Source organism: Phoenix dactylifera, unplaced genomic scaffold (assembly GCF_009389715.1).
Source record: "Phoenix dactylifera cultivar Barhee BC4 unplaced genomic scaffold, palm_55x_up_171113_PBpolish2nd_filt_p 001492F, whole genome shotgun sequence".
Classification (NCBI taxonomy): domain Eukaryota; kingdom Viridiplantae; phylum Streptophyta; class Magnoliopsida; order Arecales; family Arecaceae; genus Phoenix; species Phoenix dactylifera.
In genome coordinates, this window is record NW_024068804.1 from 1 (window position 1) to 25,252 (window position 25,252).

A 25,252-nucleotide genomic window follows, 5' to 3' on the forward strand; every position below is an offset into this window, starting at 1 on the left:
CCAAGGGGTCGCCGGGTCTGGCCGTACCGGCGACCGGCGCGGCCCCGAGGCCGCCAGCCTCCGCCGAGCCCCCGCCTCTCCACCGGCGAAGAGGTGGCGGCGCGGCTCCCACACACACACAAAAAAAAAAAAAAAGAAAGAGGAGAAGAGGAAATAAAAAAAAAAAAAAAGAGAGAGGGAACAGGGACTCACCAGTTATTGTCACGTGCGGCGGCCACCGGCTTCGGCTGCGAGCGCCGCCGGCACGAGCCTCGGCCGCAGGCCGGCCGGGGATGCGGGCGTCGAGCGTCGGCCGCGAGCGCGGCCGAGGGCGTCGCGGGCTTCGGCCGCGGGTGACGGCCGCGGGAGCCGGTCGCGGGAGCCGGCCGTCCGGGGCTCAACCCCTCCCGAGCTCACCCTTCTCTCTTCGCGGCGGAAGGAAGAGAGGAGTCGGGAGAAGCTTCGGGAAAGAGAAGAAAAGAAGAAAAAAGAAAAGAGAAGCTTCGGGAAGGAGAAGAAAAGAAGAAAAAGAAAAGAGAAAGAAAGGAGAAGAAAAGAAGAAAAAGAAAAGAGAAAGAAAGGAGAAGAAAAGAAGGAAAAGGAAAGGAAAGAAAAAGAAAAAAAAAAAAAAATGAAATGGGTTAGCCAAATTTGACTAACCCAAGCCCAATTAGACTAGGCTAAGTTTAAAAATCGAGCCCCAAAGGCTCTAAATTGGGTAAATTGGACTTGGGCTAAATCCTTGGATGGGATCCAAGCAAGTAAGTTCATAGTATGATGAACTAAGAGATGTTATAATAAATGAATGGGGAATAATGCAAACCCTATGATGTTGTTTTAGGTGATTAAGGATTTGTCACCTGGACTTGAGCAATTTGGAAAGCGAATTGAAGTAAGTAATCTGTCTTAATCCTATCGTAGATCTTGTATTACGTTTTATAAGATGAACCAGTGTTTTTCATATAATTTGAATTGTATGCATGATTAGTGAAGAATGTAAGTAACCTGTCCTAATCCTGTTATGGATCATGTCATGTTATTAATGTTTTCCTAAGCATTTATTTTAAGTATATATATGTTTCATGCATGATATGTTACAATGCATAAGTAACTTGCATGATCCCAGAAGCTATGGCTATGTATGCAACATGATGATACTGATATTTTAATCAGGCATGTAAGTTTATAAAGTCTTAGCTAGCCCAGAGGCACTATAATGGGCTCAAAGATGCTACTGAGAATGACTGAGCTGCCATTGGCTGAATAGTAACTGAGCTGCCCCGCCAGTGGCTGAATAGTAACTGAGCTGCCCCGCCAGTGGCTGAATAGTAACTGAGCCTGCCCCGCCAGTGGCTGAGTTGGAATTGGGCCTGCCCCGCCAGTGGCTGAATAGTAACTGAGCTTGCCCTGCCAGTGGCTGAATAGTAACTGAGCCTGCCCCGCCAGTGGCTGAATAGTAACTGAGCTGGCCCCGCCAGTGGTCGAGTCTGACTTCGCAGTAGCATCCGAGAGAATGGACCACGGCATGCCGGGGGCACGGTTTTATATGCATATATTATGAAAATTTTGTGATTTGCACTACTACCTTGTTTAAATTGCATACATATTATACCATGATGATTATTAGATAAACATGCATGTCAGCTTCTCAAACCCTGATTTACATGTTTAGCCTACTGGTTGATCCGGTAGGATTATGCAGGATTACTTACTGAGCCGTGTAGCTCACATCTGTTTATGCTTCGTTTTCTTTTAGATCCTCATCAGTGATCGCCACCAGATATGTTTTTTTTATTTTGTTACAGAGCTTCGTATTTTTGGAGAAGCTTATATACTTTTGTACATTTGAATAGCATAGAAGTTCTGTATTTTTGGTTTCAAACTTGAAGGTTGTACTGCAAAACTTTTAATATATATATATATAAGTTTGAATCCTTTTGGCTACCTGTTACCCCTGTATGAGGCTGCGTGCTACTGTAGGCGATAGTCGGCAATAGCACGGCCGTGTCACGGATCCGGGTCTGGGGCGTGACATCTAGTGGTATCAGAGCCTTAGGTTAAACAAAAGAATAACCATAAAATGCCTAAGGAAAGGGGTAGTTAAGAATGTCACTGTCATAGAAAGAGTTATAATATGCTAGTTTATCATAATCTCACTTTAAAATTTTTGACTGCAAGGCGATTGTTCGAGAGATATGGATGACGACAGGAGACCACCCTCCCCGGAGCCTAGTGAGCAGTCGGTTCCCCAGATACTCCACGATCTGCAGCAGGTCAGGCAGGCCTAGCCGGAGTGTACCAGCTTATGGCACAAGTGCTGCAACAGCAGCAGATGATGCAGCTGGCCGCTATGCCACCGGCAGGCACCTGCTATGAGAGGTTTCGCCGACTAAACCCTCCGACCTTTGAGGGTGGGCCTGACCCTATGGCAGCAGAAGCATGGATCCGGGAAATAGAGAAGATGTTCCGAGCTCTTCTTTTCCCCGATGAGGTGAAGGTCCAGATGGCGACCTCTATGCTGACAGGAAACGCCGAGTTCTGGTGGACGGCCATGGAGACAGCCTATGCCGTCGACGGACTTACATGGAGGGACTTCAAGAGGTTGTTTTACAACCAATATTTTTCGGATTCAGTCAACCAGTCTAAGCAGAATGAATTCTTGGCGCTGACCCAGACCGACCGGATGTCTGTTCTGGAGTATGCCAATAAATTCAACGAGCTGGGACGATTTTGCCCCCAGTTCATGGAGGAGGAGAGAAGTAAGGTAAACCGGTTTGAACAGGGATTGAGGTACGGGATTCGATCCCGAATATCCTCCCATCTGTTCTCAAGCTACAAGGATGTACTGGACCGAGCCTTGAAGGTTGAGGCTGACCTAATACGGTCCGGGAGGGAGAGAGAAGACATGAAGAGGACCCGATCGTCGGGAGCTCAGAGTAGTGGGTCTGGAGGCAGCAAGGGATCTGTGCCCAAGAAGAGACAGAGCAGAGGCTGCCCCACCTGTGGCGGAAACCACAAGGGTACCTGCATGAAGAAGACTGGAGCTTGTTATTCTTGCGGGCAGACAGGACACATCGCCCGCAACTGCCCTAGCCGAAGGAAGGACGAGCCTAGACAAACTGCACCAGAGGACCAGAGATCGAGAGGTAACCCTCGAGTTTTCGCACTGACTCGACAGGATGCCAGTGCTAGCGATCAGGTGGTGACAGGTACACTTCTGGTCAACTCGGTTCCTGCCCTCATTCTATTTGATTCTGGTTCTACGCATTCTTTCGTGTCAGTTAGCTTTTCCAGACAACTACATAGCACATCTGAGAAATTAGTGGAACCATGGCATGTTGCTACACCCCTTCAGAAAACCGTAATTGTTGACATTAAATATAGAGATTGCATAATTCAGATAGGGGAAAAAGAATTAGAGACAAATCTTTTACAGCTTGACATGCAAGACTTTGATATTATCTTGGGCATGGACTGGATGTCACAGTATCACGCCCACATTGATTGTTACCACAAGAGGGTGGTATTTCGGATACCTGGGGAACAAGAATTTTTCTTTCAGGGCGATATACCCCTTCAAGATGCTCCTACACTACACTTTATTTCTGCCTTGAAAGCTGGAAAGGCTTTGAGAAAAGGGTGTATGGCCTATCTGGCCTGTGTAGTGGATACCCAGAAAGAGACCAAACTGGAAGATATTCCAGTAGTCAGAGAATATCCGGATGTCTTCCCGGAGGAACTACCAGGATTACCCCCAGATCGAGAGATCGAATTCACTATCGACCTCGCACCAGGAGAGGGGCCAGTCTCCAAGGCTCCTTATCGGATGGCCCCTGCTGAGTTAAGGGAATTGAAGGTACAACTACAAGAACTCCTAGATAAAAAGTTCATTCAGCCCAGTGCGTCGCCATGGGGAGCTCCTGTCCTGTTTGTGAAAAAGAAAGACGGGAGTATGCGGCTATGCATCGATTACCGGGAATTGAACAAGATAACCATAAAGAACAAATATCCCCTACCCCGGATCGATGACCTGTTTGACCAGCTCAAGGATGAAGTGGAGAAAGGGTTGCGACCCGAGCTCCAAATACACCCCGATGGCACCCTAAGGTTTGGCCACCGACTGTGTGTACCGGCAAATATTGACCTAAGAAGGGAAATCATGGAAGAGGCCCACCAATCCCGTTTCTCTATTCACCCAGGCAGTACTAAGATGTACCGGGACCTTCGGGAACATTACTGGTGGAAGGGGATGAAGAGAGAGATAGCTGAGTTTGTGGCCCGATGTTTGACCTGTCAGCTGGTAAAAGCAGAGCACCAGAGGCCGGCAGGGTTGCTAGAACCAATAGAAATTCCTGAATGGAAGTGGGAGCACATCACGATGGATTTTGTTACAGGACTTCCTAGAACAGTAAGGAAGAATGATGCGGTATGGGTGATAGTTGACCGTCTCACAAAATCGGCCCACTTTCTACCATTCAGAACTGGTACTCCTCTAGACAAGCTGGCCCAATTATACATCGACGAGATTGTACGCCTGCACGGAGTACCAGTGAGTATCATTTCTGATCGTGACCCCCGATTCGTGTCCAGATTCTGGGGAAGCTTTCAGAAGGCCATGGGTACCGGACTGAGGCTCAGTACAGCATACCACCCCCAGACCGACGGCCAGTCAGAGCGGACAATCCAAACTCTGGAAGACATGTTGAGGGCTTGCACTGTGGACCTAGGTGGAAATTGGGACAGTCATATACCACTGGTGGAATTTGCTTATAACAATAGTTACCATTCCAGTATCCAGATGGCCCCATACGAAGCCCTCTATGGGAGAAAATGCCGATCCCCCTTACACTGGGATGAAGTCGGGGAGCGGAAAATGCTAGGCCCCGAATTGGTCCAGCACACCAGGGACAAGGTACTACTGATTAAGCAAAGGCTTCAGGCTGCTCAGGATAGACAGAAAAGATGGGCTGACAGAGGAAGAAGGGCTTTGGAATTTTTGGAGGGGAACTTTGTCTTCCTGAAAATTTCTCCATCGAAGGGCATTACCCGATTCGGAAGACACGGCAAGCTAAGTCCTCGCTACATCGGCCCATTCGAGATTCTTGCCAGGATAGGCAAGGTTGCCTACAAATTGGCCCTACCCCCGGAGCTATCAGGCGTACACAACGTCTTCCACGTCTCCTTGTTACGGAGGTATGTTCCGGATCCCAGCCATGTGGTGCCACATGAGCCTCTGCAATTAAATGAAGATTTAACCTATGAGGAGGCTCCCCTGCGCATCATAGACAGAAAAGAGCAAATCCTCTGAAGGCGCACCATTCCCTATGTTAAAGTCCAGTGGACCAACCACACTGAAAGGGAAGCTACCTGGGAATTGGAGGAGGAGATGCGACAATGCTACCCTCAGCTCTTCGAGAACCAAGGTATGCTTAATTTCGAGGACGAAATTTATTTAAGGGGGGGAGGATGTAATGTCCGGGCCCAATACAGACCGGGCCCAATACTGTAGGGCCCAGTTGAATAGTATTGGGCCAGGGAGGGGTTAGCTGGCCCAAGATGGCCATAATCTCCCGCCTGAGGGCTGAAAAGACAAGACCACCAGATGGCTAACGGAGAAACCCCCACCGGCATGCAAAATAGGAGCCCGCCACCTCCTCCCCCTCGGGCAACGGAGCTGTGAGCTGGCCTGAGGAGGAGGGGCAGCTGGTGGCTCCCGGAGAAGTGAGGAAGGAGAGAACGCCACCTCTCCTTTGGGGTCAAGTCATAAGCCCTGTATTTAAAACCCCTGAGATTTGCTAACCCCGAATTGAATGTACCCTCCCTAAACCTCTAACCCTCTGGATCTACTGCGCCAGAGAGCCAAGCCTTGGAGCTGGAGGCGGAAGGGACCCTGCAGCCCAGGAGAGGAAGGAGGGACTGTGAACCGAGGTGATCCCCCACAGCTTCAACCGACCACAAAAGGTAAGGCTCTGTAAATAGATCTCTGGGCAGAGACAGGGTGGAGGTACCCCTCTGCGGGGTATTCTCCCCTCTGTTTCACTGATGAAACAGAGGGGAGGAGACCGGCACAGTGAGGAGGAGACCGGCACGGGAGAGAGAGACAGGAGGAGGACTGCAGGCCGGACCTACAGGCCGCGGGCCGGCCTGAGAACGGCCCGAACCCGAGCCCAACGCCACCCGGGCCGAGCCCAACCGGACTCGGCCTGCGGATGACCGACCCCGGCCAAGGCCGCCCTCGGGCAGAGGGGCAGCCAAGGGGTCGCCGGGTCTGGCCGTACCGGCGACCGGCGCGGCCCCGAGGCCGCCAGCCTCCGCCGAGCCCCCGCCTCTCCACCGGCGAAGAGGTGGCGGCGCGGCTCCCACACACACACAAAAAAAAAAAAAAAAAAAAGAGGAGAAGAGGAAAAAAAAAAAAAAAAAAAAAAAAGAGAGAGGGAACAGGGACTCACCAGTTATTGTCACGTGCGGCGGCCACCGGCTTCGGCTGCGAGCGCCGCCGGCACGAGCCTCGGCCGCAGGCCGGCCGGGGATGCGGGCGTCGAGCGTCGGCCGCGAGCGCGGCCGAGGGCGTCGCGGGCTTCGGCCGCGGGTGACGGCCGCGGGAGCCGGTCGCGGGAGCCGGCCGTCCGGGGCTCAACCCCTCCCGAGCTCACCCTCCTCTCTTCGCGGCGGAAGGAAGAGAGGAGTCGGGAGAAGCTTCGGGAAAGAGAAGAAAAGAAGAAAAAAGAAAAGAGAAGCTTCGGGAAGGAGAAGAAAAGAAGAAAAAGAAAAGAGAAAGAAAGGAGAAGAAAAGAAGAAAAAGAAAAGAGAAAGAAAGGAGAAGAAAAGAAGGAAAAAGGAAAGGAAAGAAAAAGAAAAAAAAAAAAATGAAATGGGTTAGCCAAATTTGACTAACCCAAGCCCAATTAGACTAGGCTAAGTTTAAAAATCGAGCCCCAAAGGCTCTAAATTGGGTAAATTGGACTTGGGCTAAATCCTTGGATGGGATCCAAGCAAGTAAGTTCATAGTATGATGAACTAAGAGATGTTATAATAAATGAATGGGGAATAATGCAAACCCTATGATGTTGTTTTAGGTGATTAAGGATTTGTCACCTGGACTTGAGCAATTTGGAAAGCGAATTGAAGTAAGTAATCTGTCTTAATCCTATCGTAGATCTTGTATTACGTTTTATAAGATGAACCAGTGTTTTTCATATAATTTGAATTGTATGCATGATTAGTGAAGAATGTAAGTAACCTGTCCTAATCCTGTTATGGATCATGTCATGTTATTAATGTTTTCCTAAGCATTTATTTTAAGTATATATATGTTTCATGCATGATATGTTACAATGCATAAGTAACTTGCATGATCCCAGAAGCTATGGCTATGTATGCAACATGATGATACTGATATTTTAATCAGGCATGTAAGTTTATAAAGTCTTAGCTAGCCCAGAGGCACTATAATGGGCTCAAAGATGCTACTGAGAATGACTGAGCTGCCATTGGCTGAATAGTAACTGAGCTGCCCCGCCAGTGGCTGAATAGTAACTGAGCTGCCCCGCCAGTGGCTGAATAGTAACTGAGCCTGCCCCGCCAGTGGCTGAGTTGGAATTGGGCCTGCCCCGCCAGTGGCTGAATAGTAACTGAGCTTGCCCCGCCAGTGGCTGAATAGTAACTGAGCCTGCCCCGCCAGTGGCTGAATAGTAACTGAGCTGGCCCCGCCAGTGGTCGAGTCTGACTTCGCAGTAGCATCCGAGAGAATGGACCACGGCATGCCGGGGGCACGGTTTTATATGCATATATTATGAAAATTTTGTGATTTGCACTACTACCTTGTTTAAATTGCATACATATTATACCATGATGATTATTAGATAAACATGCATGTCAGCTTCTCAAACCCTGATTTACATGTTTAGCCTACTGGTTGATCCGGTAGGATTATGCAGGATTACTTACTGAGCCGTGTAGCTCACATCTGTTTATGCTTCGTTTTCTTTCAGATCCTCATCAGTGATCGCCACCAGATATGTTTTTTTTATTTTGTTACAGAGCTTCGTATTTTTGGAGAAGCTTATATACTTTTGTACATTTGAATAGCATAGAAGTTCTGTATTTTTGGTTTCAAACTTGAAGGTTGTACTGCAAAACTTTTAATATATATATATATAAGTTTGAATCCTTTTGGCTACCTGTTACCCCTGTATGAGGCTGCGTGCTACTGTAGGCGATAGTCGGCAATAGCACGGCCGTATCACGGATCCGGGTCCGGGGCGTGACAATATATATGTTGGAAAAATTTTGACTAGAAACAATTGTAATTTTATTTCATAGAAGTATTATAAAAAAATAATCTACTAAAATAAAATTAGAAGATTGAAAAGAGCTTGCCTGGATCGAGGCGTATGATGTACACTGTCCTAAGAACGTAATTCGCCCCCCTACGTATGGATTTGTGGCGATCTCGTTCCCAAGGTACAACAACTCGGCTCAGCTCGATCCTTCTCTAATGAGCACGATCACTGGGGAGGCTTGACCCGACCGACTCCTTCAGTTGCCCACGAAATAAAAGGATATAGAAAGTTGAAAAATAAAAGAACTCTGTTTGTAGAAGAAACTCTCGAGAGACAGAGTATCAATGTGTGAGAGAGATTGGATTCGATTAGGATTAATCCCAGAGAAGTCTATTTATATACTCTATCTGAAGACCGAAAAAATGCGATGGTTCCGAAGATACGTAATGTTTTGGAAATTAAAGAGTCACACCTTCTCTGAAAGATGTCTCAAAAAAAATATTTTAAAATATTTAAAATAGCTAAAGGTTAGGAGATAATTTTTTTTCAAAAATTAAAACTCCAACAACACAGAGGCATTCATAAACAATGTAGAGAAAGAAAATTGTCCAAAGATATGAGATGAAATCAGCTTTATAAGTTATATGACTGAAAAAAATTTAGGAACACGTGTACGTATTCCAGAATATCTTGAGAGTGTACGTATTGACAAAAAGTCAACGGAATCTTACATAGAATATTCCAAAATTCGTAAATTTTTTTCTACGAAGTGGTTATTGAAATATGGATTCAGTTTGCTTGCTATAAATACCATTACAGCATTGCACGGGCTGTTGTGCCTGTCATCTTGAAACCATGGGCATACCTCATAAAAGGCTGACCATAAAAAGCTTGGACAATGAGTCCATACCAAATTACCAACCGTCTTTTTGACCTCACAAGCGGTGACCATACCCATCCGCCGTTCAACGTTCCCTGAAGCCGGCCGGAGTCTTTCACACTTTGCCGTCCGCGGCCGTCCAAGGCGTAGGTTTCGCCGCGGGTCCAGATCAATAAGATACTCCCCCCATCCCGCCGTTAAAAAGCTTCTGAAAATAATAAAAAAAACTAAAACTTATTTTTTATAATAACTTATTAATTAATTTCCTTTCTTGGTCTCCTCTGTCGAATAAAATAAAAATATTCCTCCAACCTCTGGATCTCTCTGGGCTTTATATAGTCGATCCCAAAAGGATTCCTTTTCTCCTCTCTATAAAAACTAATATATTTATTCGTTCAAGGGCTTGGGTTGGGATCGGTGTTCGGGTTTGGGTTTGGGAAGGGATCGGAGGGAGGATGAAGTCTATCCTGCGTCGGCTTCTGCTGCTCTTCTTGGTCGTCTCGCCAGTCCTCGTCGGCTACGCCGCGGCCGGCGGCGGAGACGGACGTCGGCACGTCTCCGGAGTCCAGCCACTGTCGAAGATCGCGATCCATCGGGCGTCTCTGGCGCTGGATGAGGCAGCGTACGTGAGGGCGTCACCGGAGCTTCTGGGTCTCCAGGTATGGGCCTTAAAACCTCTTGCGTCAATAACTTGTTCCGGCGGCGCAAGGTAAGCATGATGGTCGTGGTGGGGTCCTTCGTGAGATTGGGATCCAACGGGACCGTCCATCTTGTGATGGTCGGTCATGATTGCCATCGTTTCTCTTTCCGGCAAGCGTTTCCCGGGGGGAATCCATGGGTAAACAGCAGCTCTACGGTTAACCAAAACAAAAAAGTTAACAAAAAAGTTCTACCTTCCGACTATTCCCCGGTTGATGCCGGCGTGGAAGCGTTCGGAAAGGAGAACGCTATGCGTCCCCAAAAAGTCACCAGTATGGACGTAAATCCGGGTTTTTAAGAGCCCGTGTGTTTAGTCCCGGTGTATTTAGTTTCATATTGGTTGTTCTAAAAAAAAATTTAAATATTTATATAATATAAAAATTTGAAAAATATTATTTTGATTTTTTTATAATATATTAGATTATTACAAATAGAATTAGAACGAATCTAACTTATAGTCCATATAAACCGAGACATTGCAACATAGACTCATGGAGGCTAAAGAGAATATGTGAGGACGCGTGTGGGCATGTATTGCAAAAACACTTGGTTGGACTGGTACGAAGTCGTTGACTACTATGTTAGTTTCTTTGGGTGTTAGTTTAATTCTACTTCGGGATTATAAATATATAAAATATATTGGTGAACTTGGTTAGAAGCATGCTTTCTTTGGGCATAAGTTGGATGTAAGCTGTTACATGAAAACTTTATGACAGATTTTTTTTTTAATTCTTGAAGTTCTTAGTTCTTTCTCTTGCCTATTTTATATGAATTTTAGTTGAATTCATTGACTTTGCTTACAAATGTGCAATGCAGGGAGAAGATATTGAATGGATAAAAGTGGAGCTCCGAAGTCCCAATCCAACTCCTGATGATTGGATTGGAGTGTTCTCTCCTGCAAAATTTAAGTAATTCACTCAATACCTATTATCCTTTCAGATTAAATAGGTCTGAAATTAATCTAGCAATCATTATGGAAAATGAGATAAGTATTTTATCTTATGATTAGTAAATGAGAATGTTTATACATTGGTTTCTTCTATTTCTCAGTGCATCTTCTTGTCCTGCCGAGAGTGGAAATAAGAAAGAGGAAGATCCATTGATATGCTCAGCTCCAATAAAGGTGCTACAAGCTACAAGCGAAACAAATCTTGACATTTATTTGTGTGTTTTGGAGTTGCTAATGTTTGCATTGGTGATGATGTTTCAGTATCAATTTGCCAATTATTCTAATCCAAGTTACATGAAAACCGGGAAGGGATCTTTGAGGTTTCGGTTGATCAATCAGCGGGCAGACTTTTCTTTTGCATTGTTCACTGGTGGCCTTACTAATGTGAGATGTTTTATATTTGTTATCCTCCCTTATACACAACCTGCATTTTTTATGCCTGGAGATGGAAACTTCCATTCTGATGTTCTTCCTTTTGAACTCAAATAGTTTTTATCTTTTATCTTTTTCTTTTTTGTGATTGTTATTTGTTTCTTGTGCTCCTATTAGGCTAGTGTTACCAGTTTGGGGTGTTGCCCTGTTTACGAAATTCTCCTTTTTTTGATGATTTCATATGGTTTAATTATTCCTTAAATTAATTTCAAATTTGTCTTGATTAATACCATTTTTGGAGCTTTTTTACTACATCATTTTGTCCCTTTAACTAATAACTTGGAGTTTCAAAATTAGATTTGTTGGATTTGCTTCCAAAGACACCTTGATGAGGGAGCAATGGAGACAATGCAACTAAAAATTTGGTAATTTAAAAATCAAATTCAACATTCTTAAGAAAGGCATGAATGTTTAAAAAACAAAGAATTATATTCTAAAACAATATTTTACAAGAGATTGTCAGTTGCTTTCGAAAGGTTTTGGGAAGGAGGAAGCTACGGTGATATCAGGGCATATTTTTTAGTTTACAGAATCAAATTCTAATTAGAGACATTTCTTCTTTTAATATTAAAAATAACTATGATTTTTAATTAAAATATAAAGTTTTTTCTCTTATGAGAAAAAGCCTCGTGTCATTTGAGTTATACATTCCGTATTTCTTGGTGCGCTAGATTGACTAATCTGAGTTTTATCCCGTGAATTTGGTTTGCCTATTTTTGATATGTTTTTAATAGTCTCAAAAATCCACATCTCTGACCAACTATTTAAAATTTGCGATGTTTTCATAAGTTTCTCCTGTATTTTTGCTGAAATACTGACTTCTGCCTTTGAAATTTAGTGCATATCCCAATCATGTGATTACTGCAGTCGCCGCTAGCATAGGACTAACTTGTGCACTAAAATTGCAGCCCAAGCTTGTTGCAGTTTCAAATGCAATTTCCTTTGCAAATCCAAAGGCTCCTGTTTATCCACGGCTTGCACATGGAAAATCTTGGAATGAGGTAATTTGATCAAATTTTGTTTAGTCTTCGATTGGCCTGCTCTGTTACATTTACTATTTAATTTCTCTTTGTCTTTTGATGGACTACTACATGTTAAAGAAATCTCTTATAGCAGTTCATTAGAGTTTTATTCTTAGGATGTGTTGCTAATGTCACCCATGGCACTTACCAATGGCTTCAAAAGAATGGGAATGACCCTGGCAATGAGGTTGAAAACCAGTGCAGGCTTAGATATTATGTTACATAATCGGACCCAAGGAGAAAGAGAAAAAAAACCACTATTTTATGTGTAAACAAGAATGCTTAGATTAACAAACTGGTTCATAATAGGATGCACCTGACTCAGCTGAACTAGAGCAGATCACCACAAAAAATAAGAAAGTCGATATGATACTCCAGTTCCCAGTTTGACAGTGTGTGGACTCAACAGAAGAAGAGCTGTTGGTGGGCCTGCAAATATCACAGTCTTATATCTTGTCTCCAATTGTGCATGATGCAGAGAAATAGGGACTGATATGGATCATTATCTTGATGGAATCTGTCTATTGCTCAGCAAATACTTTGTGGTTTATCAGGCTATCGTAACATTTGCTGTTACTAGTATTTGAAATCTTAATGCTTAAAAATATGTTGCACTAGTCAAGAATCTTGTTGCTTCCTTGAACAATTAATTGCTTGTTGAACATGATTGCATTTACAAGTTCTAAGATATCTTTCAGCCTTGCCTCTTGTATGTAAGAAAAATCCCTCATATGCTTAGTTCTGCATCATACCAAGACCAACTTGAGCAGAGTTCTCATCTGCTACCTCCATATTCATATCTATGGTTTCAAGTATGCAGAACTTACTGATGTTAACGAGACATGAGAAGAATTTTTACTTGGGAAATCTTGGAATTATTCTGACGTGCTCACAAACTATTACTGTTTGATGGGCGCTATTAGCTTTATTCAGATTCCATCTGATTAACTAATCAATAAATTTAGTAATAGACTTTGTAACAATGCAAAAGTTTTCTGATATTGTCCACTAGTATGCTACTTCGAAAAGGCCTACAGTTTTTATAAACTCAGCATTTTTAGAGATGGTTTCTATGAGTTTCTCTACAGATGACTGTGACATGGACAAGTGGATATGACATAAATGAGGCACTTCCTTTTGTTGAATGGGGACCAAAGGGGGCACCTTTAATGCGATCACCAGCTGGGACACTGACATTCAACCGCCGAAGCATGTGTGGTATGAAGTTTTGATCCTTTATCATTATTTAGCAGTTTGGTGTCATTTACCGCGAAGAGTGGAAATCTTTGATTGAATATTTGTTACTGATGGGATGCATACTGTATGAAGAATCTTGACATCCTCAGCAAAATAAGGCTTGGCAACATTTTACCATCATAGATTCATCTAAGTTTCATATATGGGAACAAATTTTCATTAATTCTATTATGATAGTATTCTCACATATATTAAATGCTTTAAACTAATAAAGACTGAAGTATTTTTCTCCCATATCCATGGAAAATAAGACATTTCTTCTGCACTAGTGTGGGGAAAAATGTTTACTGTGATAGCTGTGTGGTAAAATTGGTCTTGTTATCTTTTGCAGGTGCACCAGCACATACTGTTGGATGGAGAGATCCGGGATTTATACACACAAGTTTCTTGAAGGACTTATGGCCAAATGCAGAGTATAAAACTTGAAAACTAATTATTTTGTGACCTTGATGTTGATATCTGTCAAACATATTTCTTAGGATTGTGATGCTGTTTCAGGTACACATACAAGCTTGGTCATCAGTTATTCAATGGATCATATGTTTGGAGCAAGTCTTATTCTTTCCAAGCATCTCCTTATCCAGGACAAAATTCCGTACAGCAAGTCATAATTTTTGGTGACATGGGAAAGGTGCAATTCTTTATCTTCTCTGGTCTAAAAGAAATTTCATGAAGAATTGATTATAGAACAGATCAAGGTAGATTTGTTTGACCTATTTGGCTTCAATCATTTTGGCAAAATATTTTTACATCCCAATTGGTTTTAATGACAGGCAGAACGGGATGGCTCTAATGAATATAGCAACTATCAGCCTGGTTCGCTGAATACCACAGATACAATTGTTAAAGATTTGGACAACATTGACATTGTTTTTCATATAGGAGATATTGTATATGCTAATGGATATATATCCCAGTGGGATCAATTTACATCACAAGTTGAGCCAATTGCTTCAAGGGTGCCGTATATGATTGCAAGGTTTGTTAGTCCTTGAGATGATGTTTAAAACTATGAAGTTGATCACCACAAGTTGGGTGTTTGTCCTGATGATGATATCCATTGAGAATTTTATTTTGTTCGACGCAGTGGCAATCATGAACGTGACTGGCCTGGGACAGGATCCTTCTATGACACTGATGATTCAGGAGGGGAATGTGGTGTATTGGCTGAAACCATGTTCTTTGTGCCAGCTGAGAACAGAGCTAAGTTTTGGTAAGAAGAATGCCTTCTCTCTTCCCACTTTTATCAGAAGGATTTTTAAATCTATCATTGGACTCCTTTCAAAAATGAAATTAAGCTACCACTCCCCTTACCCTGGTCCATTCTATTTTTTAAGTTACTGTTCTTGCCTTCTATTCTCATTCCAGCTATCATTTTTGTCCCCAGCTCTGTGGCCTACAAGGACCAGTTTTAGTCATTTTAGAAATTTATAGATGGAGGGATGAATAAGAGAATAGGGATCAGCTCTAAGGGCCTCTTTAGGTGATCCATTTGGATTGGGCTGAATTTCCTGCTGGATTCGTGGATTAGGCCGCTTATTTAAGCATGGCTCTATCGACCAAACATCTTCCGGCCCAAATTCTGTGGGAAGAAAAAAAGACCTCTATGAATCTTTTTCTCTTCCTGCAGCCCAAAGGTTGGGATTTGGGCAGGCACTTAGACGATGCAAGCTAGATGTGCCAATAGGCCTGATTTTTAATCAATCCTATAGGAATATCCAAATAGCCCCTATGATTCTACATCTTCCTCACTGGGAACCAAAAAGGAAAAAGAAAAACAAAGGAAGATTTAAGAGTCTATGTCAAATTCTTCACCAATTGATGTAGAGATTATCATTAAGAGAACCATTATTTTTCTGATAATGCTATGCTGACGAAGTATAGCATGAAATCTGGTAATTATTTGTCAAGACTTTATGTGTTTTAGATTTTTATTTCATGTCCTATACCCTTTAAGCAGGGTTTTTTTTGCCTGATGGAAATGTAAGCAGGAAGTTCAGTTAAAAAGAGAATTAATTAAAAAACAGAATGATCCCTGAATGCAGAATGGATCACCCACCTAAAGCACAATGACACCAATCAATTTAGATTAAAAAGGCCTCATACAAATCAAAGTGTGACTTGCAGTTCATTTCAGGTATTCTACGGACTATGGCATGTTCCGCTTCTGCATAGCAGACACTGAGCATGATTGGAGAGAAGGCTCTGAACAATATGAATTTATCGAACACTGCCTTGCCTCGGTAGATAGGCAGAAGCAGCCATGGTTGATATTTGCAGCTCATCGTGTGCTCGGTTATTCATCTGGCTCTTTCTATGCTGCAGAGGGCTCGTTCGAAGAGCCCATGGGAAGGGAAAGCCTTCAAAAGCTCTGGCAGAAATATAAAGTGGACATTGCATTCTATGGGCATGTTCACAACTATGAGAGGACCTGCCCAATCTACCAGGTAAGAAGATATTAAATGACAGAATTCTTTGCATTTTCTGCAAGCATAAATCATTAGTGTTTCTAACTCACACCTAAACCACATGCACTGATATGCATAACCATTGTTATTTTAAGAGCATATGGGATTCGTAATGGACAACTTCGTAATTATTTATTGGATGTGCATCTGGGTGTTGGACATTATCCTGGTCAGTTGCATAATAAAATGTAAAATTTAGTTTGTAATGACAATGAATATGGTAATTGAACACGTAAACAAAAGTACATCATACCAGGTTTAAAAGTCAAATCTATTTATATTTCGAGCTAAGTGTTAATCTTACAATATTTAAATCTGTTATTTTTTCTCTACAATTCATTCCTATGGAAGCTATATCCTCCACTTCAGGTCCTTCCATATTCTAGCAACTACCATTCATGTTTTATTAGCCAAAGATCTATGCTAACGGTTAATTGTGGTCTGTCTAACATCGTGTATCAAAATGTATACCTGACATTGTTTAGCTCATCAGAATAATATTTATTTAGTTGGATCTGCATGCCACTTAAGATACTAAATTAATATGCGATGACATTATTGAAGGATAATGTGATTTGTTTTGAAACTGTATTCAAACACTCTGAAAATAAGCCAATAATTTGGAGCATTCCCCTTTCTAAATAAGTGCATCTTCAACTGTGACTTGAATTTGCAGTTTGGATTGTTTATTTGAGACTTTCAATAGGTGTAAGGAGGAAAAACAAAAACTAAGAATATCAGAATATTATATAGTCCGATGTAGTTCTGCTTAAGCACTAGCTAGTGCAAAAATTGAGATGGCAGAATTATTGTGTCATCTGCCTTTTCTCTAAATTAGAAAGTTAATATATTTGTAATTGTTCATATCCAATTTGTTTTAATATATGTAAATTGCCTTATATTTTTACAGTGTGACACTTCTCTTACCATCTCAACTTCTCTTAACAGAACCAGTGCGTGAATGAAGAAAAATCATATTACTCAGGCACGGTGAATGGAACCATCCATGTTGTTGTTGGTGGCGGCGGCAGCCATTTGTCAGATTTTGCCACCATTGTGCCAAAATGGAGTCTTTACCGAGACTACGATTATGGGTTTGTTAAAATGACTGCTTTCAATCATTCATCACTTCTTTTTGAATATAAGAGGAGCAGTGATGGTAAAGTGTATGATTTCTTCGCCATCTCAAGAGACTATAAGGATGTCCTCACCTGTGTTCATGATAGTTGCTCCCCAAAAACATTGGCCTCGTAGGGGATGACCTTAAGATATCTGATAGATATTTTCTAATAAAAGCACGCACGTAGCATCGGATGATGTCTTTTGTTCCTTCACATTTTATGTAACTTTATTTTTTTATTTTTCAAGGTATGTGAAGGGTCTCATAGCTTAAGGTATACTGTATCCTGGACAAAAAGCATTTTTGATTTGCAAAAAAAATAAAAAAATAAAAAGAAAAGAAATGTCCATTTGAGATCATATTCATCATATGCAGTGTCAACTATGGGAGATTGGATATTAAGAAATATGGCTTTAACATGTCTCATTTGTATAATATTGTGATATAGTTGAGGTGAGTCGTTAGCTAATGTATGTTGCATGTTTTCTCGACGAAATTCATATCACATTGTTATACATGTGAAAGGAAGCACATACAGCTTTTCTTTTTCTGTCTATTATAGTGCACTACTGGTTTTTCCAATTTCCTTTCTTCCTATCCCTTGCACAATGTACTCAACTAAATAATGTTGTTCTTGTCTTCTTTTTTTCTTTTCCTCCTGTTGCCCTTCTTTTTCTCTATTTTCTCTATATTTTCCTCTTCTTTTCAGACCATCTATCTTTTTTGTGCTGCTGCTTCTTTTACCCCAATGAAATTTGAGATGGCTTATCCATCATTTTCTAGAAAATAAAATTAATCAAACAAAAATATGCCATAGTACTAAATGAGAGAGGAATATTCTATATTTGATTTCATATATTAGTTTTTGAAGAGGAAGGCCGGAATGAGAATGTGTTGTGGATTTGTTCACATGCCAAGGATGGGCTCCAACAACAATGTTTTGAATCAATTTGGAGTGGAGAAGCTAAACAAATACTAACCATGTATATTAGAGGTTTTGCATTGAGCATACCTCATTAAGGACAGGATCTATAAGATGTTATCCAGAAACTGGAAAATAGCTTGTCAAAAAAGCTTCAAGAAAGAAAGGAAGAAAAAGTTTTGAAGATATTATAAGGTGTAATGCACAAAAAAAATTTGCAAGCATATTCATAATATGAAGATTCCAAGCAAGGTGTTGGAAAATGTTGAATTTGTTTCCTTTTGTTATAAGATGAAGTATTGCTAAGAGAATACAGGATCGAAATTTTGGACCAAGATGACTTTTTGAAAGAAAAATTGGATAAAGACGAATTGGAAGAAGAAAATATTAGCAATATTTAAATTGAAAAAGATGTCGCGAAAAAAGAAAGAGAAAAATGAAGTTCCGGAAGAAGTTGAAATTGAGGGTCAAAGGGTGAAAAGTTAAATATGTTAATAAGAACTAAGAAGTGTATATTTGTGGGAAATGATCCCCAAAGGAATGGATGGTCATATTTGGATCCAGAGATACCTCAAGTTATCACCTCTTGGGATGTTATGAAGGATGAGATGCGTTCTCAGTGTATCTAGCTCACTTCAGCCTTTTTGCAGTTCTTTGGAGTGATGAAAATGGAGAAGTGCTTGAAGTCAAAATAACTGAAAATATGGAAAATCCATTGTTATATTTAAAGTAGAAACTTTCTTTGATGATACAAGTTAGATTAACATGGAAACATATTTTGGATCAAGAGGAGCAAACTTGTGCATTGGGAAAGGACTAAAGGAGATGGTTAACATGGAGAAATGCAAGGATAAGCATGTTCTTAAGAAGGTATCATGCAAGCAAATAATGTTTCCGTATAAAATAAAAAAGATGTTCCACATCAATGAAGATGGTCATTCGTATTGTTGCCTTTAGAAATACTGGATCTTCTGAAGGTGGCTCTTAGGGGCTCTTTGGTTGCCTGCAATTGATAAGCTGTAGTTGCTTTGCTAGCACCCAAGACAAGTTCTGAATATTTAGAGGATGACCCTTGGCATAATAGTAAGGTTGTTTTATTTAGACTTGGAGGTCATATATCTAATCCTCTTGGACCCATAATTACAGGAACCTCTTTTATTTAGTTGTCCAATCAAAGTTTTGGATGCTCAATGATTGTAGGCTATAGTTCGACAACGAAAAAAGGACTCAAAACTTTTAATGAAAACTTGCTCGCGATTCTAACTACAGAAATCAAAGCCCTTAAAAGGGGTCCACTCACCATTCAACTGTTTCCATTCTCCTTCTAGTATCCTTCTGACTAACACATTATTATCTAAACTAATATTATGATATTATTACTAAATTATTATAATATTGCATTATTATTCAATAATAATACTATATTCTACTGCTATTATACATAATAATAATATTATAAAATATTATAGTAACACTATATCAATAATATTTATTATTATATAATAATATTATTATTGTAACATAATATCAATATAGTAATATCACATTATTATAAAAATTATAAAATATATTATATTTGATATTATTGAAATAATATAATAATATAATAATATAATTTTGATATTATTACTAGAATATAATAATGACATTATGATAATACTAATAGTATTATAGTATTATTATACTGTTATCCTATAAGTACAATATAATTATAATAATGTGTAATATTATAATAATAATAACTATAATTATCTCTAGAAAACAATATGTAATAAGTATTAGTTGTTAAAATGCATAAAATAAACAATATGCCTCGTTATTATAATTTCAAATTGGTTTTATATTCATACAACTGCAACTCTTATTCTGATTCAATGAGAATCTAATAGCAATATTGTTTGTCTATTATAATTATAAAAATAATACAGGTAAATAATATGCAATATCAGACAGGCGAATAACCAGGGCCGGCCCAACTCTTAGGCGACTGAGGCAGTCGCCTAAGGCTCCGGACCAAAGAAGGCCTATCGCACGAAAGGCTTAGAAGACAAAATAGAAAAGAAAAAGGCTCTCTGTGAGTTCGCCTTAGGCCGGCCCACTGTAGGAAAGGCCTCAAAGACAACGCCTTAAGCCTTTAAATACATTAGGCCACTCCTGCGAATAACTCATTGTTACTCAAAAGGGCAACCTTATATACCTTACATGCTGAATTACAGATAGTTCTCCTTCCATATCAAAGAACCTAACAGCTATAATTGCATTTACAATTTTCAATTACTGATAACCAAACAAGGCACCTTCTTGCAGCTCAATTCCAACTGCAGGCAATGGAATTGCATCCTATAAGTGAATTGGAGGCACCAAAATTGTCCCTTAGAGCTCTTAATGCTTATTTAGTAGTTGCATCTTTTGGGTAGAGCTGATCAAGGAGGCAGTGAAGCTTGGGCCTGGAATAAATTCTCACAATGGCTGTGGTCTTGATGGGGAGCGACTTCATGCAAAAGGTCAAGTCCTGTGTTCTCTGCTTCCAGGGAAATGCAGTATGATTGAACGTCCAGCCAAAGATCGTCTATAAGGGCCATGAGCTTTTAAAATTCACGAAGCTTCCTTGAAGGTGTGAAGCTTGAGAGTGTGTGCTTTCTTTTCACTGCTAACAGCCTGCATGAGATGTGGCAGGGGAATTCGGAGCACTCACATTTCAAGCATGCGGACACGCCGGCCTTGTTATTTCAGAGGTCTCTGTATATTTGAATGCCTTGACCGTCATGCATGATGATATTTTTGACTCGTTTGGTGGAAAAGGAGGGGTAAAAGTGTGGTTAACAGGAAAATAATAATAAAAAAAATCTTGTTTAGTTGGTGTTTTTTTTTTTAAAAAAAGAGATGAGAAAATAGTATCTTTATGGAAATAAGATCTCCATATTTTATGAAAAAGAAAAATACATGGAAGACACGGAAAAGCTATTTTTTCACTAGTTGGGAATGTAATCTTTTTTTTTTTTAAATTACCCTTAAGCCATCAAGATCATGGATAAGATCTTTTCTTCCATTAAGGATATAATAGGTATTTTACAAATATTCCAATCATGATTTTTCTACCTCTATAGGTAAAGGAAAAGCCCTTCCCTTTTTGGAAGGTTGTGGGTGAGGAAAGATTTGAACCCCCGACACTGTCGTTCGTAGCCACATGCTCTAATCCTCTGAGCTACAGACTCCACCCCATTTGCACTGGATCTGTTTCCGAAAGTATCCTAAAAAAGGAACATTTTCTCTCCTCAACCATTTCAGGTTAAGAAGATGCGAAAGCACGTTTCTTTCTATATGAATAGTGCATTCCGAGGTTTGGAGTGGGAGAGAAGAGATAATTGGGGTTTTGAATAAGATGACTTTTGCATTTTGGATTTTTAGCTTTTTTCTATTTAAAAATATTAAAAAGGTCAAATAAGAGGTGTTAATTTTTTTATCATTCTAGTGTCGAACTATTTTTCTGCAGGACCTCCCCTACAGTATTGTCACCATAGTAGAGTTTAACCACCAAGTTCAGGATGGATCGGTGTGGTTCCTCTACGCCTAGGACACCAAAATTTCAAACCATTAATGAAGAAAGGTACGAGAGAAAAGTATATTGGCTAGTGATTGCGGGGCCCCAATTTTTCACTAGAAGGGACATCAAAGGCCTCTGCCCTTCCATCCCTTAGATAGATAGAGGGGAAGGGCAGAGCTTTTGGTTTTTTCATGTTGTCAAATAGTTGAACAATGAAAATAAATGGCAAATGCCTAATCAAATTGATTAGGTCGTATAGGAACAAGGTTCAAATCTCTCAGTCTGTTAGATTGCCTCAGCTGTATACATCACTGCACTTCTACTTGACACCTATCATAATGATAAACGGCTTGTCTCACCGTGATCTTATCTTGGATTCTCAATACTTCTGTTACTCCATCCCCGTAGGGGCAAAGAACTCGTCGTTGTCTCGACTGTGCTACCGAAGGCTCTAGGAAAGTCGAAATAGGGGAGCATTTATCTTTGGGTGGGCTTACTACTTAGATATTTTCAGCAGTTATCTGCTCCGCACTTGGCTACCCAATCTTTACCGTGGGCACAATAACTGGTACACCAAAGGTGCATCCTTTTTAGTCCTCTCGTACTAGAAAAAAGTCCTCTCAATGCTCTAATGCCCGCACCGAATATGGACCGAATTGTCTCACGACATTCTGAACCCAGCTCATGTACCACTTTAATAGGCAAACAACCCAACCCTTGGAACATACTACAGCCTCAGGTGGCGAAGTGCTGACATCGAGGTGCCAAACCTTTCCGTCGATGTGAACTCTTAGGGAAGATCAGTTTATTATCCTTAGAGTAGCTTTTATCTGTCGAGCGTCGACCCTTCCACTTGGCACCATCGAATCACTAAGGCCGACTTTCGTCCCTGCTCGACGAGTGGGTCTTGCAGTCAAGCTCCCTTCTCCCTTTGCACTTGAGGGTCAAACTTCGTCCGACCCAAGAAGACCTTTGCACGCCTCCATTACCTTTTGGGAGGCCTACGCCTATAGAAATTGTCTATCTGAGACTATCTCTTGATCTGTAAGTCCTGACACAAGGTTAGAATTCTAGGTCTTCTAGAGTGGTATCTCACTGATGGCTTGAGGTCCTCCGAAAGGAGGCCTTCTTTACCTTCTACCTAAGCTGCGCAGGAAAGGCCCAAAGCCAATTCCAGAGAATAATAAAGCTTCTTAGGGTCTTTCTGTCTAGGTGCAGGTAGCCCGTATCTTCACAGACATATCTATTTTACCGAGATAATGGCCAGATCGTTACGCCTTTCGTGCGGGTTAGAAGTTACCCGATAAGAACTTTTGCTACCTTAGGTCCGTTATAGTTATGATCGCCGATCACCGGGGCTTCGGTTGCCGGCTACCCTGTCATCAGGTCACCAACTTTCTTGACCTTCCGACATTGGGCAAGCATCAGCCCCCATACATGGTCTTACGACTTTGCAGAGATCTATGTTTTTGAATAGTCATTCGGGCCTGGTCATTGCGACCCCTTTTGTGAGGATGCACCTATTCTTCCAAAGTTATGGGGATATTTTGCCGAGTTCCTTAGAGAGAGTTGTCTTGCGCCACTAAGTATTCTCTACCTACCCACCTGTGTCAATTTTGGGTACAGGTATCCTTTTGTTGAAGGTCGTTTGAGCTATTTCTGGGAATATGGCTTGGGTTACTTCAGCACCGCAGCGCCTGGTACTCGGACATTAGCTCAAGCCATTTCCTCTACACCTTCTTACCCTAAAAAAGTAGGGTCACCTTGCATCCTTGAATCAATAACCATTTTTCGGCTAACCTAGTGAAGGGGACATCAGAGCCCTTCATTCAGATGATCCTGAGCCCCCGGATTGGGTCCATTAGAGTCCGAGTCACTTTTATTTTATTGCATTAGTTGCTTTTGTCTTAGTCAAGTCAATTTGGTCAGTTGTTTTGTTATTAGACTAGTCAATCAGGTTTATATAATTGGGTTAATTTAGAGGACCAATTTTGGTAAGGGATTAATTGATGTAAGGGTCCAAGTTTAATCAGTGTCAATTGATTGATTTGGTCAATTGATTACTTGATTTGGTTAAGATGTAAGGTCTATATAAAGACCACCCCTCTCATGTATGAGGCAATGGATGATTGAAAAAAAAAACCCTACCCACCCTCTTGTTCTTTTTCTTTCTTCTCCTTTTCTCTTCTTCTTCCCGCGTCTCTATAACCTCTTCTTCCTTCTCCCTCTCTTATTCTTCCTCATTCTCCTCTTCACCTGCAGTATCCGTCATCAACTTGGTATCAGAGCAGCTCGGCTTTGCCCTTGTTGCCAAAGCCACGATCCAACCTCTTCTTCCCTCTATCACACCACAATCAGTACCCTCTGATAAGTGCTAAATAATGAATAAATTTATATATTTCACATAGCACTTATTATTATTTTTATGTACATATTTTAAATTTAAACAAAAGAAAATATGTTTCCCTTCATCATTGCATTTTAATAAATTACTAGAAGTAATTCAAGTTTGATTGATTTTATTGGTCGAGTCAAATTTATGCAGGTCGAGTCTAATATATACAGGTCGAGTCAAGCTCATGTGGGATGATCCCTGAACCCAAATCGCATGCACCCAGCAAATCAAGACCCTCTCAAATTTCTGATTCAGCCTAACTCCCCAGTTTCTTTCGCATCCAATTGAGTTCAAACTTTCGTTCATGTTCCAAAACCTCCTACGTGGTAGTATCGGGTCATTATCACATCCGCGATTAGCCATTCAAAGTCTTCCTAAAATTTCACGTGCAAGCCATCCACGTGTCAAGTCTTACACATCATCTCCCCATGTCCAAGATGTCTTCCACGCATCTTCAGCCATTCCCAATCTCCCCTGTTCCACGTCATCTGCATCATCCGAACTTTCTCATCCAAGGATCCCTCCACGTCCTTCCCGAGCTCATCCTCCCAAGGAATAGACCAATCATCCCATCCGGATTCATCCCAACGTCTTCCGGATCAGCATCCTAGCCATGAGCATCGCCTGTTTTTCCTCTTCCGAATCCGAACTAGCTTATTCCAGCATCCACAAATGAGCTCAAATCCCCTGCATCCGCGACAATCCCACGCTCATCCCGTGCGACATCTTCTTCTTCCGCCAGAATCCTAGCAAATCGAAGCGTCCCAGCTTCATCTCTTCCGAATTCCAAGTCTTCTTCTGGATTCCTTCCGTCCAAGATCGGCTTCCACATCATCCACATCATCCCGTTCGTCCGCGTCCGTCCCAGCATCCCCTGTTCCCAATCGGATGAACATCCCAAACGATTGCCTCTCACAATCTTCTTCCGAACTCCCAGATCTCCTCTCATTCTAGATTAACTCCATCCCGCGTTGTTCTCGATCTGACTTCATCTTCCCAAGCTTCATGGCATCCAAGCTTTTCCTCCCAAACTTCTGGATCAACTCCATCCACAGATCCCCTGCTCCCAGCCGAATCCAACCTTTCTCTCGCGTCCAGCTTGCGTTCCGCGATTGAAGCAGCATGATCTTATCTCCCAGGTGTTCCAACCATATCATCCTTCCCAATTCCATCCTCCCATATCCCATGTTCGGTCGACTGCATTAGATCTCTCGTTCCGGATAAACTACATCAGTCATTCCCTTCCGAATCCAAAGAACAGAACATCCATCGTCCACGGATTTCTCCCAGCACCTCATCCACG

The 25,252-nt window shown here is 41.4% G+C and overlaps 1 protein-coding gene across 1 annotated transcript; it reads left to right on the top strand.

Moving 5' to 3' along the window:
- The first annotated feature begins 9,446 nt into the window (after positions 1–9,446).
- On the top strand, positions 9,447–17,456 carry LOC120108692 (probable inactive purple acid phosphatase 27). The gene is made up of 12 exons (XM_039122366.1): positions 9,447–9,800; positions 10,657–10,748; positions 10,891–10,963; positions 11,051–11,173; positions 12,130–12,222; positions 13,332–13,461; positions 13,832–13,913; positions 13,999–14,131; positions 14,274–14,479; positions 14,588–14,713; positions 15,638–15,947; positions 16,917–17,456. Exons 1-12 carry the CDS (start codon positions 9,597–9,599, stop codon positions 17,220–17,222), a joined length of 1,878 nt encoding a protein of 625 aa, XP_038978294.1. The 5' UTR covers positions 9,447–9,596; the 3' UTR covers positions 17,223–17,456.
- Positions 17,457–25,252: the final 7,796 nt, after the last annotated feature.